The sequence below is a fragment of the Geotrypetes seraphini genome, chromosome 3, assembly GCF_902459505.1.
Source record: "Geotrypetes seraphini chromosome 3, aGeoSer1.1, whole genome shotgun sequence".
Lineage (NCBI taxonomy): Eukaryota > Metazoa > Chordata > Amphibia > Gymnophiona > Dermophiidae > Geotrypetes > Geotrypetes seraphini.
The window spans coordinates 224,861,447-224,880,576 of NC_047086.1; the positions used below are offsets into that span (position 1 = coordinate 224,861,447).

Sequence of the window (19,130 nt, forward strand, 5' to 3'; positions counted from 1 at the left end):
GATTGAGTTCATGAATGAGCTTTTCAAGCCTAAAGATAAAATATATAAATCTTGTATAAGTACTAACATACACTGACGTATAAAGGCATCAACCTAGTGTCCAGTGAATAGTTGTCTCAGGAAAACTGGCAACGGTCTCCTGTTGGGAATGACTGAATGTGAAGAGAAATGAACTTGTTTACTACTAGATCTAGTAAAGTTTCTAACTGCTGGTTTGGATATGTTTTTGAACATAACTGCTGTCGTGTATGTAGTAGATTCTCTCATACTGCTGTGCCTTCTCTCCTGTCTGCCAGGCTCCTCACTGTGAACATGCTTTTTGTAATGCCTGCATCACACAGTGGTTCTCCCAGCAGCAGACCTGCCCTGTAGATCGCAGTGTGGTGACTGTTGCCCACCTCCGCCCGGTCCCACGCATTATGCGGAATATGCTCTCTAAGCTGCAGATCACTTGTGACAACGCAGTTTTTGGCTGTACTGCAGTGGTGCGACTGGATAACCTGATGTCTCATCTCAACGACTGTGAACATAATCCAAAGCGCCCTGTGATGTGTGAGCAAGGATGTGGGTGAGTGAAAGAGGAAGAGGAGTTCCTGAACTAAATCCTATTGCTGTTTACTGCAGGCAGAGGAGGAGCAGCCTAGTAGTTAAAGTAGGGACCTGAGAAGCAAGGGTGCCATGTTGCAAATTCCACTGCTGCTTTGTGTGACCTTGAGCAAATCACTTCATCCTCCTTTGCCTTGGGTACAAAATCTCTGGAGATAGGAAAATGCATATGGTATCCAGTTAAATTCCATGGCTTTGCCCTCATTTCTCAGCTTCTGAGGATGCTCTGTACTGCTTCAAAATCTCTCATCCACTGCCCTTTTTCCATGAAGGGACATAACTTCCTTAAGATACTTCTATCCCCTTCCAGTTTTGTATCATGACCCTCTGATAAGTTCCTCTCCACTCATGAACATTAGCTACTTGATATCTACATCTTTGGAGGTATTTAAAATAGAGAAGCAGCAATTGTATTTCATCCATAATTCAGGGATTTCTTTGGAGTTCTTCCAGTGTGATTGGGAACATTATTAAGATTTTAATTAGTATGACATTGTGATCATATCCTACTACTATTATTTATCATTTCTATAATGCTGAAAGTTGTATGCAGGACTGTACATGTGCATTTTACAGGTAATAGACCCTGCTCAGAAGAGCTTACAATCTAATCTAGACAGACAGGACATATAAGGGTTGGGGAGCTTCTTGCAGAGAGACTGGTAAGATGGACATAGGTATCTTATGATGAGTAAGAGGTGTGAAAAGCAGCCTCAAAAAAAGTGAGCTTTTAGCTTGGATTTGAATACTGCTAGAGATGGAGCCTGACTTACAGACTCAGGCAATCTGTTCCAGGCATATGACGCAGCAAGATAGAAGGGAAGGAGTCTGGAGTTGGCAGTGGAGGAGGGTATGGATAGGAGGGACTTACCCAATGAACAGAGTTCACGGGAGGGAGTATGGGGGGAGATGGAGAGATATTAAGGGACTGCCGAGTGAATGCACTTGTAGGTCATAAGAGGAGTTTGAACTGTATTTTGGAAATGGATGGGAAGCCAATGAAGTGATTTGAGAGGGGTAATGTGTGTATGTGGTGGCTCTTTCAGAATGTCGTGCAGCAGAAGTTTGGACAGATTGAAGAGGGGAGAGAGGGCTGAGTGGTAGACTTGAGAGAAGCAAGTTACAGTAACCTTAAGCAAGAGGTGATGAGAATGTAGATAAGGATTTTGGTAGTGCGCTCAGAGGAGAGGTCTGATTTTGGTAATATAGAAGAAAAAGTGACAGGCTTTAGCAGTTTGTTAGATCTGAGTGGAGAAGCAGAAGTCAGTTGACCCCGAGGTTCTGAGCAGTTGAGACACAGAGGATGAGCATGTTCACAAAAGTAGAGAACGGGAGGGGGGGAGAGAAGTGAGTTTAGATGGAAAGATAAGCTTGGTCTTAGCCATATTCAGTTTTAGGTGACAGACATCTAGGCAGCAATGTCAGACAGGCATGCTGAGACAAGGGCCTGGATTCCTCTAGAAATATCTGGTGTGGAGAGGTAGATCTGGAAGTCATCAGCATACAGTTAATACTGGAAACCATGGAAGGAGATCAGTGCACCGAGGGAGCAGGTATAGAGTGAGAAAAGGAGAGGTCCCAGGACCGAGCCTTATGGTACACCGATTGAAAGTGGGATTGCAGCAGAGGAGGATCTACCATACCATACAGTGAAAGTGCAGTGGGATAGTTAACAAGAAAACCAGGAGAGAGCAAAACCCTGGAGGAGTAGGTGGTGATCAACAGTGTCAAAAACAGCAGATAGATGAGAAGGATGATGATAGAGTACAGGCATTTGGATCTGGCCAGGAATAAGTCATTGGTGACTTAGCAAGGACAGATTCCATGGAATGCAGTGGGTCAAGAATTGCTTGAGATGAAAGGAAGTCCAGGCAGCAGCGGTGAACAGCACATTCAAGTAGCTTGGATAAGAAGGGGAAGAAGGAGAAGGGATGATAATTGGAGGGGCATGTGGGGTCTAGTGAGGGTTTATGAGGAGAGGTGTAAAATAAAGGCAAAAGAGTTGGCATTCCTAAAATATAAAAAATCCCCCAAGAAGAAGAGTACAGAAAGGACTACTGGGTGAAACTGAAAGAAGCCAAGAGGGAGATATGGCGGCTAAAAATGTCAAAAAGGAGACAAAATGTTTTTCAGATATCAGTGAAAAGAGGAAGATGAAAAATGGAATTGATAAACTAACCTGCAGAATCTGGAAGAAACGATAGAATACAATGAAATTCTCGGAACCGATATGTGGCGAATGATGAGGAAAAAGCAAACGTGCTAAACAAATAACTTCTGCTCTGTGTTCACGGAAGAAAAACCTGGAGAAGGACCGAGATTGTCTGGCAAAGTTACACAAGAAAATGGAATAGATTCTGTGCCGTTCACGGAGGAAAGTGTTTATGAACAACTTGAAAAATTGAAGGTGGACAAAGTGATGGGACCAGACAGGATCCATCCCAGTATACTGAGGGAGCTCAGAGAGGTTCTGGCAGGTCCTATTAACAACTTGTTCAACAAATCTCTGGTGACGGGAGTGGTTCCTGGGGACTGGAGAAGAGCGGATGTGGTCCCTATTCACAAAAGTGGTCACAGGGATGACGTGTGAAACTACAGGCCGGTAAGCCTCATTTCGGTTGTTGGAAAAATAATGGAAGTATTGCTGAAAGAAAGAATAGTGAACTTCCTAGAATCTAATGGGTTACAGGATCCGAGGCAACATGGCTTTACTAAAGATAAATTGTGCCAAATAGAGAATGACATGGTGGTTGTTACCTGTGGCTAGCTGCGGGTAACCCGCCGAAACGGGGAAAGAAAAAAATGGTCGCTGTAGGGATGGGGACAAAGCCATTCACCGCCCCGTGGAGAAGTGAATGGACTTGTCTCTGCAGTGAGGCAATCAAGGATCGCGCGGTCCAGCAGCCCTCATCCGCCCGATCGCAGCGTTCCGCCATCTCCCTCCTTCCACCTCACCTTAGATACAGAGTTTGCCGGCTTTCTTTTTTGTCCAGCCGCACGCTTTCAAAAAGCCACGCACGCACGGCTGCTCCATTTGTTCAATCTTCTCCTCTGCTGCAACTTCCTGTTTCCGGTTGCGTCAGAGGAGAAGATTAAATAACTAAGCAGCTGCGCGTGCGCGGCTTTTTGAATGTGTGCGGCTGGGTGAAAAAGAAAGCCGGCAAACTCGGCATCTAAGGTGAGGTGGAGGGAGGGAGCTGACGGAATGCTGCAATCAGGCGGGAGGGGGCTGCTGGACCGTGCGTGTTCCCGGTTCACACTAAAAAGGAGGGAGTGAAAGGGAAAGATTCTGGGCCAAGGGGATGAAGAGGGAGAGAAAGAAACCCACAGCCGGAAAGAAAGGGGAGGGCAGGCAGGTGAGCCAGATGCTGGAAGCAGGGGGGGGAAGAAAGAGGGAAAGAAGCTATATGGGGTTGAAGAGAAGAGACACATTGGTGTGGAAAAGGAAGAGAGGGGAAATCTAGACACAGGAAGGTAACAAACAGAGGGGAAATTATGTGCATGGGGGCATAGGGACAGACATAAAGGGGACATACATGCCATGGGGATAGTATATGGACACAGGGGGGGCAATGCCAGATACATAGGGGAGATATTAGAAATGGGGAAAATAGGAACACAGAAACAAGATGGTTTGGGGACCGAGCTCACAGGCTCCAGTGGCTTGCACAAATTACATTGTAATGTGTCATGAAAGTAAGAGGGAGGGAGATAGATAGGCTGCGCGAGGATCTGAAGGATGGTAGAAAGGAACAGATGGTGAAGGAGGGAGGGAAGGGTGGTGGTGGAAAGGAATAGAACAGACATTGAAGGAGGGTGGAGAGGAACAAACCCTGAAGGGAAATGTGGAAGACAGAGTAGGGAGAAGACAATAGAAGGGAAGAAGACAGATGCCGAACTAAGGGGGAGCGGAGGGAAGAAGGTGGGTGCCAGACCAATTGGGGGGGGGGGGTGAGGCACAGTAACAGAGCAAATGGAAGACGCAGAGAGAAGACACACAGTAGATGGAAGGAATTGAATGAGAAGATGAGAAAAGCAGAAACCAAACAACAAAGGTAGAAAAAAAAAATTCTATTTATTTTCATTTTCATTTTTTTTTTTTTTTTTTTTTTTTGCTTTAGGATAAAGTAGTATATTAGTTGTATTGATAAAAATTTATAAACAAAACCCTGCCAGCTGAACATCTCTTTCTCTAGTTCAGCAGCCAGAACTTTGATTTATAAGGAAGGCATAAGCTAAATATTGCAGTACTGAGGCTTATATGGATGCTGTGGGGACGGTGACAGGGCGGTGAATAGGATGGCAGTGACAGTGACGGGGCGGTGAAGGGGACAGATTTTTTCCCCGTGTCATTCTCTAGTGCCAAACGAACCTGATTGAATTTTTTGATTGGATGACCAGAGAACTGGATCAAGGACATATTCTAGATGTAATTTGCTTAATTTCAGCAAAGCCTTTGACACGGTTCCTCATAGGAGGCTCTTGAACAAACTTGAAGGGCTGAAGTTAGGATCCAAAGTAGAGAACTGTATTAGAAACTGGTTGACGGACAGACGCCAGAGGGTGGTGGTTAATGGAAGTCGCTCAGAGGAAGGAAAGGTGACTAGTGGAGTCCCTCAGGGTTCGGTGCTGGGGCCGATCCTGTTCAATATGTTTGAGAGTGACATTTCTGAAGGGTTAGAAGGAAAAGTTTGCCTTTTTGTGAATGATACCAAGATTTATAACAGAGTAGACACCGAGGAGGGAGTGGAAAACATGAAAAAGGATCTACAAAAGTTAGAGGAATGGTCTAAAATCTGGCAACTAAAATTCATTGCAAAGAAATGCAGAGTAATGCATCTGGGGATTAATAATCGGAAGGAGCTGTATATGCTGGGAGGGGAGAAGCTGATACGTATGGAGGGGGAGAGAGACCTTAGGATGATAGTGTCCGAAGATCTAAAGGTGAAAAAACAGTGTGTCAAGGTGGTGGCTGTTGCCAGAAGGATGCTGGGCTGTATAAAGAGAGGCGTAACCAGTAGAAGAACAAAGGTGTTCATGCCCCTGTACAGGTTGTTGGTGAGACCCCACTTGGAGTATTGTGTTCAGTTTTGGAGACCGTATCTGGCAAAGGACACAAAAAGGCTTGCAGCGGTCCAAAGGAGGGCGACGAAAATGATAGGAGGTTTGTGCCAGAAGACATATGAGGAGAGACTGGAAGCCCTGAATATGTATACTTTAGAGGAAAGGAGGGACATGATTCAGACGTTCAAATACTTGAAAGGTATTAACGTTGAACAAAATATTTTCCAGAGAAAGGAAAATGATAAAACCAGAGGACATAATTTGAGTTTGAAGGGTGGGAGACTCGAGAGCAATGTAAGGAAATTCTTCTTTATGGAGAGGGTGGTGGATGCCTGGAATGCGCTCCCGAGAGAGGTAGTGGAAAGGAAAATGGTGACTGAGTTCAAAAAAAGCATGAGATTAACACAGAGGATCTAGAATCAGAAAACAATAGTAAATATTGAAGAGCTAAGGCCAGTACTGGGCAGACTTGCACCGTCTGTGTCTGTATAAGGCTGTTTAGATGAGGATGGGCTGGGAGGGTGTATGGACTGGAGTGAGCTTTGACGGAGACTTCAGTAGTTGGAACCTAAGAACAGTACTGGGCAAAGCTTAGGATTCTGGTGACAGGTCAAAAGCGCGCAACAACAAAGGCGCGCCGACAACCCAGCGCAGACAACTGAGCGCAAGGCGGAAGCGTGCCGAAGAAAAACAGTATTTTAAAGGCCTCCGACAGGGGGTGGGGGGGGGGAACCCCCCCCACACACTTTACTTAACAGAGATCGTGCCGGCGTTGTGGGGGGTTACAACTCACCAAACCCCCCACATTATACTGAAAACTTCACTTTTTCCCTAAAAAAGAGGGAAAAAGTTAAGTTTCCAGTAAATGAGGGGGGTTACAACCCCAGAAACCCCCCACAACGCCGGCGCGATCTCTTAAGTAAAGTGGGGGGTACTCCACCAACATCCCCCGTCGGAGCCCCTTAAAATACTGTTTTTCTTCGGCGCCCCTTGCACTGGGTTGTCGGCGCGCCTTTGTAGGCATGCGCTTTTGTCTATGAACCTTGGATTCTTGCCCAGAAATAGCTAAGGAGAAGGAACCCCCCCACCCCCACACACACACACAGATTTTTAGATTGAATCAAATTGGGCAGACTAGATGGACCATTCGGGTCTTAATCTGCCGTCATCTACTATGTTACTATGTAACTACAGTATGTTTGAAGAGATCAGGAACAGTTGCAGTGGAAAGTGATAGGTTGAGGATGTGACAGATAGGAGGGATGGCAGTGGGAGAGATGGCACTGAGTAGGTTGGTGGAAATTGGATCAGAGGAGCAAGTAGTGGATTTGAAGGAGGAGAGAAGTGCAGTTTCCTCTTCAATGATTTCAGAAAATGAGAAAAAGGTGCAGAGATTGAGGGAAGGTTAGCAGAGGGGACAGATGGAAAGAGGGGTGGGGGGAGGTGACTTGGTTGAGAATGCAAGATGAATTTTCTGAACCTTGTCATAGAAGAACTCAGCCAGGGGCTAGGGGGATTGGAGGTGAGGGCACTTTGAGTAGAGAGTTTGAGTTTAGTGTAGCAAAGAGACAGCAAGGGTTAAGAGCTAAGAGATGAAGTTAAATGGGCATAGTATTCTTGTTTGGCTTGTGAAAGGGCAGACTGGAATGATGTCGGCAGGAATTTGAAGTGTATGACGTCAGTATGTGTACAAGATTTAAGCCAAAGATGTTCGGCAGATTGGGCACAGAAGCGCAGGTAGCAAATGTTGGAGTTCAGCCAGGGCTGGTCTTTGGCCTGCCTTACAGGACTTGAGATGGGAGGGAGGGAGAGTATCTAGAGCAGAGGAGGGAATGGTGTTATAGGAGAAGATGTCTTCATTGAAAGACTTGAATGACATAGTAGTTGAAGGGAGGGATGATACAGTGGTGGAGAGGGTGCCAGGGTTAATAGCCTGAAGGTTTCTAAATGTATTGGTAGTGATTGGCTTTTAATAGATGATTGGTCAGAGAGGGGAAGAGTTGAAGTGCAGAAATTGGTGATAGAGCAATTGGAGGAGAAAATGAGGTTGAGGCAGTGGCCATTCTGGTGAATCAGGGTAGTGAAGCACAACTGGAAATTGAATGAGGATATTAGAGCGAGAAACCTGGAAGGGTAGGAGTCAGTGGATGTTGAAGTCACCAAGGATGAGGGAAGGAAATGAAGAATCAAGAAAGGAGAGCCAGGAGTCAGTCAGTGAGGAAAGAAGAAAGGGACTTCTCAGGGGGTTGATAAATGGCTGCTACCCAGAGAGTTAGAGTGAATAGATGAATGGAGTGGACTTCAAAGGAGGGAGTACAATGAGATTGAGGTGGGAGAAGGGGTTGATACCTCAAGATGGTGAGATTAACAGCTCAGCACCACCTCCATGACCAACTGGGCGAGGTGTATGAGAAAAGGTAGCCTTCATGACACAGGGTGGCAGCTGAAACAGAGTCTTCAGGGCAGACCCAAGTCTCTTTTAGTGCCAGCAGGTGGAGAGTTTGAAAGAGAAATGGGTCATTGATGAAGGTAAGCTTGTTGAAGATCAAAGTGGGAATTCCACAGGGTGCAGGGGGGAGGAGGGGAACATAAATAAAATTGGTTACATTCCGGTGTGACCCACAAATGTAAGAGAAGGTGTAAGAATATGGATGAGTGTGGAAAAGGCTTGGGGGGGGGGGGGCTGTGCCACAGTCTAGATGCACACAGGAAGAGTGGGGATGGCTTGATGAGAAGCAAAAAGTGTTGAAGCTGTAGGGCTGAGAAAAAAAGTGGAGGATAGAAGGGAGGGTGAGATGGTGACTTAAGAGCGAGTGATGTGGGGTGGGGAGCATAGATTGGTGAGACTAGTGAGGGTTATGAGACAATGCTGATGTGGTTAGCATTGCCTGGGAGCTAGAGAGAAGTAGCTTAGAAGAGTAGGCTTACCAGGGAGAGTCTTCGTGGAAACATCCTGTTTGTTTTGCCTGTTTAGATTGTAAGCTCTTTGTAGCAGGGACTGTTTTCTTACTCTTTGCGACTCTCTACAGTGCTGGGTATATCTGGTAGCGCTATAGAAATAATAGTAGTAGGCATAGTTATATGAACACTGAAGCTAAAGAAGGCAGAGTATAAGAGAAGGTAAAAAATAAATCTGCTCACACCAAAGCCGCAAGCAATCCCCACAAGAAAAATAGGAATGTAAGTAAGCTATAGACTTTTTAAAATGAGAATGGGGGAGTGGCTGGGAGTTAGTGGGCAGGTGGCAGGTTTTATCTTGAGCAGACTTCGGAGAGACTTCACAGAGCCATGGCCTGTGATTCTATAAACTGCTGCCACAGGAAAGTCATTTTGCTGTAGTCTTTCCTGTTCTGTTGTAGATTTATTATCTCAGCTATAGGGTTCACATGTTTGGGGTAGATTCTACACATTATCCCAGGACAAGCAGGCAGCATATTCTTGACTGATGGGTGACGGCACCAACGGAGCCCCGGTACGGACAATTTTAGAGTGATTGCACTCTAAGAACTTAGAAAGTTCTAGCTAGGCCGCACCGCGCGAGTGCCTTCCCGCCCGACAAAGGCGTGCGGTCCCCAGTTTCTTAGTTTCCGCGGAGCTAAGAAGTTGCGTGTTTCCAACGGCTGTTGGACAAATTTTCCTTTTTCGTCGCCTTCCCGCTCGCGCGTTATTTTTCTTTGTGAAATTCTTCACGTTATTGTTTCCTTTTCTTTACCTAAAAAAAAAAGGTCCATTTTTTTCGACTTTTTTCGGTCGGTCAACCGTTCAGGTAACTATGCCTTCCATTTCTCCTTTTACCTGAAACATCTTATCCAGCAGATGGCCACTTTTCAAAAGTATATTCCTGACCGCAAGCTTTCTGCTTTTCAGCAATGCACTGCCAGTCTTTTGCAGCTCAGGAAGTTCATGGTCCGTTCCATCTATGACACATTTGAACTGACATCCCAAGCTACTGCTATCTCTGTAGCGATGAGACGTTTGGCATGGCTCCGCGTCTCAGACCTTGATGTAAACCACCAGGACCGCCTTGCCAATGCTCCCTGCCTGGGTGATGAGCTGTTTGGAGAATCTATGGATACCACTACTCAGAAGCTTTCTGCTCATGAGACGAGGTGGGACACTTTATTGAAAACCAAAAAGAAACCTCCTCCTCCTCGTCCTTTCAGGCAGCAGACGTCGTATCAGAGGCGTTTTTCTGCTCGACCGATTCAGCCTCATCCTCCTCAGCCTCGGAGGCAACGGCAGCAACAACAACAGGCTCGCCAACAACAGCCGCCTGCCATAAAGCCTATCACTCAGCCTAAACTGACTCAGCCCTTTTGACTCGCTTCTCCAGGGCATCGCCAGTCTTCCTCCCTCCTGTCCTCTTCCACAGCCTATTGGAGGTCAACTGAACATTTTTCTGACTCGATGGGAAGTGATCACCACCGACCAGTGGGTGCTCTATCATCGCCCACGGCTACTCCCTCAATTTTCAGACTCCTCCGCTGTTAGGCCTCCCAAAAGAGTCTGCTTCCAACAAGTCTCAGTCCCTCCTTCTCGCTCAAGAGGTTCAGTCTCTCCTTCTCAATGCCATCGAAGAAGTTCCTCAAGATCAGCGAGGTCAGGGATTTTACTCCAGGTACTTTCTAGTTCCCAAAAAGACCAGAGACCTCAGACCTATATTAGATCTCGGAGATCTCAACAAATGTTTGGTCAAGGAGAAGTTCAAAATGCTCTCTTGCCACCCTCTACCCTCTTCTCACTCAGGGCGACTGGCTATACTCCCTCGATCTCAAAGAGGCTTACACACATATTCCTATCCATCTGACATCCAGGCAATATCTACGCTTTCTCATCAATCAACATCATTATCAGTACAAGGTGCTACCCTTCGGTCTGGCCTCCTCTCCCAGGGTTTTCACCAAGTGTCTGATTGTGGTAGCGGCCTATCTCCGCTCTCACCATTTTCAAGTCTTCCCTTATCTGGACGACTGGCTGATCAAGGCTCATTCACCTCAGGCGGTTCTGCTTGCCACCAACCAAACCATTCACTTCCTTCAACTGTTGGGTTTCGAAATCAATCTACCCAAGTCGCACCTTCTTCCAACCCAGCGGCTTCAATTTATTGGAGCCATTCTGGACACTGTTCTGATGAGGGCGTTTCTTCCATCCAACCGCCTTCAGACCATCCTTCATCTCTGTCAGCAGGTGTTTCAACAGATTACAATCTCTGCGAATCACATGATGGTGTTCTTGGGGCACATGGCTTCGACAGTGCATGTCACACCCTTTGCACGTCTCCACCTGCGCACTCCTCAATGGACCCTAGCGACCCAGTGGTCCCAAGTGACGGATCCTTGCTCACAACACATATCTGTGACATCATCTCTTCGACAGTCGCTTCTCTGGTGGTTGATATCTTCAAATCTATCCAGAGGTCTACTGTTCCATCTACCTCCTCATCATTTCGTGATCACCACAGACGCATCCCCTTATGCCTGGGGAGCTCACTTGAACGAATTCCAAACTCAGGGGTTTTGGACTGCCCAGGAAAAGAAACACCACATCAATTTCCTGGAACTCCGAGCAATGTTTTATGCCCTCAAGGCTTTTCAACATCTTCTCTTTCCTCAAGTACTACTCATTTGCACAGACAATCAAGTTGCAATGTACTACATCAACAAACAGTGAGGGACGGGCTCTCGCCTGTTATGTCAGGAATCCCAACGTATTTGGTCTTGGGCGACAGCTCGTCATTTATTCCTGAAAGCTGTATACATTCAAGGGGAACAGAATTCCTTAGCAGACAATCTCAGCAGAATACTCCAACCTCACGAATGGACTCTCGATCCCTTGACTCTCCAGTCCATTTTCGCTCAATGGGGCACTCCTCAAGTGGACCTCTTTGTGGCTCCTCACAATCATCAACTGCCCCTGTTTTGCTCCAGACTTTACTCCCCTCACTGTCTGGCACCCGATGTATTTCTCCTGGATTGGACCAATCTCTTCCTATATGCATTTCCTCCTCTATCGCTCATGCTGCGGACATTGTTCAAGCTCAGGAGGGAACAAGCCACCATGATTCTCATCGCTCCATGGTGGCCCAGGCAACATTGGTTCTCCCTTCTACTTCAACTCAGTTCAAGGGAACCCATACTTCTTCCACTGTTTCCTTCTCTGCTTACTCAGCATCAGCAGACCCTACTGCATCCCAACTTAGTCTCTGCACCTGACAGCTTGGTATCTCTCGGGCTGACTTCGGCTTACTCACTCCTTTCTCAGCCTGTCCATTCTATCATTGATGCTTCCAGGAAACCGGCCACGCTTCAGTGTTATCAGCAGAAATGGTCTCGGTTCTCTTCCTGGTGCCTGTTACATCACCATAATCCCATATCTCTAGCAGTAGGACTGGTGTTGGACTATCTTCTTTCCTTATCTGACTCTGGTCTCAAATCTACTTCTATCAAAGTTCATCTTAGTGCCATTGCTGCCTTTCATGAGCCAATTCATGGAAAACCCCTCTCGGCTCATCCTTTGGTTTCTAGGTTCATGAAGGGCCTTTTCAATGTGAAACCACCTCTCAAGCCCCCTCCTGTGGTTTGGGATCTCAATGTGGTACTTTCCGCTTTAATGAAGCCTCCTTTTGAACCTTTGGCCACAGCACATTTCAAATTTCTTACTTGGAAAGTGGTCTTCCTTATTGCTCTCACTTCTGCCAGGAGGGTCAGTGAGTTGCATGCACTAGTGGCCGATCCACCTTTCACTGTTTTTCACCTTGATAAGGTAGTTCTCCGTACACATCCAAAGTTTCTCCCTAAGGTTGTGTCTGATTTTCATCTTAATCAGTCCATAGTCCTACCTGTATTTTTTCCGAAGCTTCATTCTCATCCAGGTGAACAGGCTTTGCATACCTTGGACTGTAAACGTGCTTTGGCTTACTATCTTGAACGCACTAAACCTCATCGATCATCTCCTCAACTGTTTTTGTCCTTCGATCCTAACAAGTTGGGTCATCCTATATCTAAACGCACTCTATCCAATTGGCTTGCTGCTTGCGTTTCATTCTGTTATGCTCAGTCGGGCCTGACACTGGAAGGTTCTGTCACGGGCCACAAAGTTAGAGCTATGGCAGCATCTGTAGCTTTCCTCCGCTCCACTCCCATTGAGGAAATCTGCAAGGCTGCTACTTGGTCCTCAGTTCATACTTTTACATCTCACTATTGTCTGGATGCATTCTCTAGACGGGATGGACACTTCGGCCAATCTGTTTTACAAAATTTATTTTCCTAATGGCCAACCTTCCCTCCATCCCTCGTTTTTATTAGCTTGGAGGTCACCCATCAGTCAAGAATATGCTGCCTGCTTGTCCTGGGATAAAGCACAGTTACTTACCGTAATGGGTGTTATCCAGGGACAGCAGGCAGATATTCTTGCGCCCCTCCCTCCTCTCCGGGTTGGCTTCTTAGCTGGCTTATCCTAACTGGGGACCGCGCGCCTTCGTCGGGCGGGAAGGCACTCGCGCACGCGCGGTGCGGCCTAGCTAGAACTTTCTAAGTTCTTAGAGTGCAATCACTCTAAAATTGTCCGTATCGGGGCTCCGTCGGTGCCGTCACCCATCAGTCAAGAATATCTGCCTGCTGTCCCTGGATAACACCTGTTACGGTAAGTAACTGTGCTTTTTAGGCAGCCCCCTTTCTGAATGGATTTTGCTGCTTTTCCAGAGGAGTGTCTCCACCAGAACTGAAATACAATACTCAGATGAGGCACCAACATCAATGTACATAAGCAGAGAGGAAAATGTTTACTATGAATTCTTTCCCTTTGTGCCTTAGCATACTTCTGGATTTGGCCTTAACCCCTTCATCAAATACTAAGATTTTCCTATTGGTTGATGCATGTACATCACCCTTTCTGTGCTGGTCCCCTGAATGTGAATTCCCCAAGTGTATGATTCTTTTTTTTTAAGAATTAGGTCTTGGTGGTTATTTTTGTGTTTTATAAGGTTTTTGTGGTGACAAATTAAGAAAAAATAGCCATCAATCAAAAACCTTGCTATGACAGTTTTGAGAGACCCAGCAGAGAGAAAGTGAGGAAGGAACCGTACACATCAACCTGGGATAAAGTAGAGTTTATTAAGTACAATCAACTGTTAAAAACAAACATGTCATATGATAACCATGTATCTTAGGTAAAGATCCAATGTATCGCTCAAAAGTAGTGTGGCTCCACGTCCATAAATAGCGAGTGATGCATCAGATCTTTACCTAAGATACATGTTTTATTAATTGATACTTAGCACTGTATGTTTAATTTATTTTGAAGTGCTTGAGCGTCATCTATCGGATCACCATCTGTACCCCTGAGGCAGGCTTTCACTACGAAGCTGAAACACGGACCATGTCAGGTCTGCAAGATCGGTTATCATATGACATGTTTTATTAATCGATACTTAGCACTGTATGTTTAATTTATTTTGAAGTGCTTAAGCGCCATCTATCGGATCACCATCTGTATCCCTGAGGCAGGCTTTCACTACGAAGCTGAAACACGGACCATGTCAGGTCTGCAAGATCGGTTATCATATGACATGTTTTATTAATCGATACTTAGCACTGTATGTTTAATTTATTTTGAAGTGCTTAAGCGCCATCTATCGGATCACCATCTGTATCCCTGAGGCAGGCTTTCACTACGAAGCTGAAACACGTACCATGTCAGGTCTGCAAGATCGGTTATCATATGACATGTTTGTTTTTAACAGTTGATTGTACTTAATAAACTTTGCTTTATCCAAGGCTGATGTGTATGGTTCCTTCCCCACATTCTCTCTTCTGTGTATTTGTCATGGGGTTGTTTGCCTTGTTTTTTAGATTACACTAGTTTTGAGAGAACCCCTCCCCCCATCCCTTCAGTCCTAAAGGAAACAGGAGGCATTTCATCGTTTAAATAGATGTTTCTTGTTTAGCACGTGCAATATTTACAGAAGAACAAATATTACCCTAAAGTGTACCTTCATATGAGCACTTTTTTCCCCTCTCATCATAGCCTGGAAATGCCCAAAGATGAGTTGCCAAACCATAACTGTATCAAGCATCTGAGGTCTGTGGTGCAGCAGCAGCAGATGAGGATAGGGGAGTTGGAGAAGGCATCTGCTGAAAGCAAACATCAGCTCTCAGAACAGGTAGCAGCTTTATTTGGGGGTCTAGGAGTAAATAAAACTCTCCCCCCACCACATACATACCCTGTGATGACCTAAAGTCTTTCTTTAGCAGCAGCGTTCTGTACTGTCTCTATAGTTTAGATATAAGATCGACACTCCACAGATCCCGACGCATACTACTACATCTATTAACCATGTATTCTCCCTAGAAATGCCCAGGCCAACTCTTGTTGTAAACCGCCTAGAACTGAAAGGTATTTTGCGGGATAGAAGACACTGATGTAATATAATGATGCCTCTGCTAGTCAGGGTTTCCCTAGAAAGAGATGCACACCCCATCATGCGGTACATTGTGCAACAGATGTCTGCTATGATATAAGTAGTCCATATGTAGTCCAATCCTGCGCACCATTTTATAGCAAAATGATGCCAGAGAGCACACTGGAAATATAGCAACATGTGCTGATCTCTAGAGTCTCCAGCGTCTGGTGCTCGCTCTGTATGAGATGTCTGAAGCCCTGGGACTGTGCTCTAGCAGGTGAGGCTTAGGGCTGACCTTATTCTTTTCTACATTTTTTTTACAACTCGACTTGAGCATGGTAAAATTGTTGACGTTACCAGAAATCTTTCTTTCGTTCCAGAGGTGATGAGTATCTTTCTGTCTTTGCTTCTGTTGCAGAAACGAGACATTCAGTTACTGAAGGCTTATATGAGGGCAATACGCAGTGTCAACCCTAACCTGCAGAATCTGGAAGAAACGATAGAATACAATGAAATTCTCGAGTGAGTAATGCAAATGAAAATGCTCTGGTGGGGATAAGTTCCTTATTTCTCTATTTTAATGACTGTGTCTGGTTGGAAAGCTGCCATTGCCTGGCCTATGTGCTGTTGGATAGAGGAGAAAGGTGTTAAATGATATACTGCAAGAATGATGATTGTATCATGTCACTTATGACATTACAGCCTGCCTGGTACTTATCAAAAGATAGAAAAGTTGCTTAACAAGATCCAGAGCAATTGAACATTTGTATTGGGTCTTTGTAGGATTATTGCAGCCTAATTATACCAGGTGATGGTCTTTTTCATTTTTAAAGCAGCAGCAGTCTATTTTTGGCTCAGCAGTTTTCTCGCACTTTTGGACTTTCAGCTGAATATTCCGTAGATCAGCCTCCTTTACAAACTTCCTTCATAACTTCCCAAGAGATTTTCCCCCTCATTTTATAACCTTCCTTAGCTCAGCTATTGCAGTGATACTTTTTTTTTTTTTTTTAATTTTTTGCAGAGAGCCACAGATTGCAGCTTGCTTTTGAGCCTGGTGTATGTGAACATGTAGTTTCAACCAGTATGCTTCACTGTTCACCAGTGGCTGAGATTCTTCCCCTTCCCTGTGCTTGTTTAATGTTTCTTGTCCTTGTACAAAGAGGGCTTCACTTCTTTGACCTATCTTCTGTTGTATGTTGCACAGGTGGGTAAACTCTCTGCAGCCAGCGCGGGTGACACGATGGGGAGGTATGATCTCCACGCCAGATGCTGTGCTCCAGGCAGTCATAAAGCGCTCCCTAGTTGAGAGTGGCTGTCCCACCTCTATCATCAATGAACTAATAGAGAATGCACATGAGCGCAACTGGCCACAAGGCCTGGCCACGCTGGAGACCCGACAGATGAACCGTCGCTACTATGAGAACTATGTGGCCAAACGCATCCCTGGGAAGCAGGCAGTGGTTGTGATGGCATGTGAAAATCAGCACATGGGTGAGGAGATGGTGCTGGAGCCTGGCCTGGTGATGATCTTTGCACATGGAGTAGAGGAAATCTAAACCTACAAGAGGGGAAACCCCCTCCCCCCTAAAACCCAGCACTATGAAGCTTTCAAAATTAAAGTCTAACTTTAGAAAGTGCTGCCCTGTCCTGGTGGAGCTAGCCAACCAGCTGCGTGTGTTCTAGCTTTTGCCAGAGGCACTATTCTCACATAAATGTGTTTACGCCGTAGCCAGTGTTCACCATGGCAAATGCTCCCAGACATGAGAGGAAAGGGCTGCTCCTCACCCTGCTGTCCCAAAGCTGTGGAGAACACACTTGTCTTCATTTTCCTTGGAATACCTGAAGAAAAAAACTTGATTAATAAAAAAAGGTTATATATGGGACACAGAACACTAATAGTGCTTTGAAATATTCAACTCCATGGAAGGTCTTGGCCAGGGACAAGGTCATGTGTTGGAAAGCTCAAACATTTTGGTATCGGCCAAGATAGCTAAGCTACAGGAAGGGAAGTTCTGCAAGGAGGGCTAACTTCTTTGCATTAAGAGCTGCTGATGGAAGGGATGCAGGGATTGGCATTCCACTAAGATTTGTTTGGGACCTGTTGCTCACAGTAATTTTAAGGGATTGTTATGGGTGGAAGGGGCTGCATCAGTAGGCAAAGCTGGTTGTGTACCTGGGATTTTAAGGATTATTATGTGGATTATGCTAGAAACTGATTACAGGTAATAAGCAGTATCATTCTTCCCCCACCTCCCCCACTACAGAGATGGAGATGTCAGCATAGCATTGTGGCCTTAAAAGTGCTTAAGAACGAAGCTATTCCATGCAGACCAGCTGGAGTGGAGGGGCTGAGGAAAGAATCTGTCTTGGGGAATCAGTGTCGAGAAGCTGCAGTACAGATGGAAACCAAAGCTCTTACTGGCAGTGCAAGTCTCTCCCCTTTCACCCATACACCTTTATGTGCCCCAGGAATACCCTGAACAGGGCTGATCTCTCTGTTCTGAGTTCTGGGGCCTATGATGTGGGGCCCTTAGGGGTTTCTGTGAGTTTTGGCTGGTTTTTGGTTTGGTTTTTTTTGCTGCCCCTCTCCTCCCTTGTTGTCTTGGAACTTGATAAAAGCTTTATGTATTCTGTTGCAGATGTTAAGTAATAACTGTGCTTAAATATTTTTGTATTTTGCTTATTTCTGTTTGTATTGTTTGCCTTTTTTTAAATACAGTTAAAAAAATATTTATTTTATGCATTTGTATTATTTCTCCCCCCACTCATTTACAATCTCATTTTAAAAAATTTTGTGTTTAGAAATAGATGTGCTCAGTGGGAGTTGTATGTGTTTTGAGGAAATATGATGGCATAAGGGGCAAGAAACCATTTTGCCTCTCCTGACCAGATTTCTCAGCTGCTATTTTGCTCCACACCAAAATTAGCATAAAGAATCAGATGGTGAAAAGTGGGATTTTGGGTTTTTTTTTTCTTTTTGGTTTACCTAACAGACTGCCATATTAGCGACGGGTATTGAAGGATGGAACACTACAGGCAGCCTTGCAACCTGTAGGAAACGTAACCTATCCAAATATATCGAATGCTTATTTATTGTGGATAACCTGAGAACCCAACTGGCTGTGGCTTCCCCAGGACAGGTTTGAGAAGTCCAGACCCAGAGTATTATTTGAATCACAAAAGAGCATATTTATGTGCAGCTCCATAACCAGTTTATAATTTACTAGGAAGTGTGGTCATCAGACATAATGTTTCAGCCCTTCATTTTTTTTTTGTCTCCCCTGCCATTTTACCAGTTGCAGGGCCACCAGTAGTGTCCAATCCTTCGAAATCTGTCACTATTATAACAGATGTCTTTTAGGTAAACTAAGCAAATATAGCAGGAAGAACCAGTAGGGTGGGGATCACCTACTCAGACCTGATAGCAATGCAATGCATTTGGGAGAAGATCCATAGGACTTATTGTTTTGGAGACTTGGAGTCACTGTTTGATGACCCTGATTAAAGTTTGAGATGGTGTCTTATTTTTGAGAAAAAAAAGTAAGATTTTAAAGACCAAAACAGCACAAGTTTAAACATTTAAAATGTGTTTTAAGTGGTAATACATACACTTTCAACTATGGAGTAGCCCACTGTCTTTGACCTTCAGAACTAAATTGGCTGCTATGTTCTGTAACATCTGTAGTCTGTATAGTTGATCAGGTAGACCTAATAAATATTGCAATAATTCGGATGAGGCTGAGCATGGATTCTCAGATGAGACTATTAACTGTTTTATGTTTTTTGTTGTATTTGATGTAGTGCTATAACTATCTAGCAGGTTTAAGCACTCTACAGCAAAATTTAAATCATAAAAGGAACACTACCACTTATAGAAAATTCAAACATACAAGAACAGACATCCTTAAAGAAATCTTGACAGACATTCAGCTTGAAAGCTGAATCCCAAATGCTTTTTGGAAAAGTGGGATTTTAATAAAACCTTACATTTTGGAAAGGATTGTTCTACACACAAACCAGGGGGGCAGTTTGTTCCATAGTTTGGAACCATAAATAGGCA

At 44.9% G+C, this 19,130-nt stretch overlaps 1 protein-coding gene across 2 annotated transcripts in view; it reads left to right on the plus strand.

Moving 5' to 3' along the window:
• The window catches only part of RNF41 (ring finger protein 41), a 67,609-nt gene extending 48,808 nt beyond the window's left edge, over positions 1 to 18,801 (plus strand). For both annotated transcript variants that reach the window (XM_033937847.1, XM_033937844.1), the window contains exons 3-6: positions 297 to 568; positions 14,695 to 14,830; positions 15,489 to 15,592; positions 16,275 to 18,801. In XM_033937847.1, coding sequence (XP_033793738.1) covers positions 297 to 568; positions 14,695 to 14,830; positions 15,489 to 15,592; positions 16,275 to 16,626 — 864 coding nt within the window. In that variant the 3' untranslated portion in view covers positions 16,627 to 18,801. The remainder of the gene's footprint in view (positions 1 to 296; positions 569 to 14,694; positions 14,831 to 15,488; positions 15,593 to 16,274) is intronic.
• Positions 18,802 to 19,130: the final 329 nt, after the last annotated feature.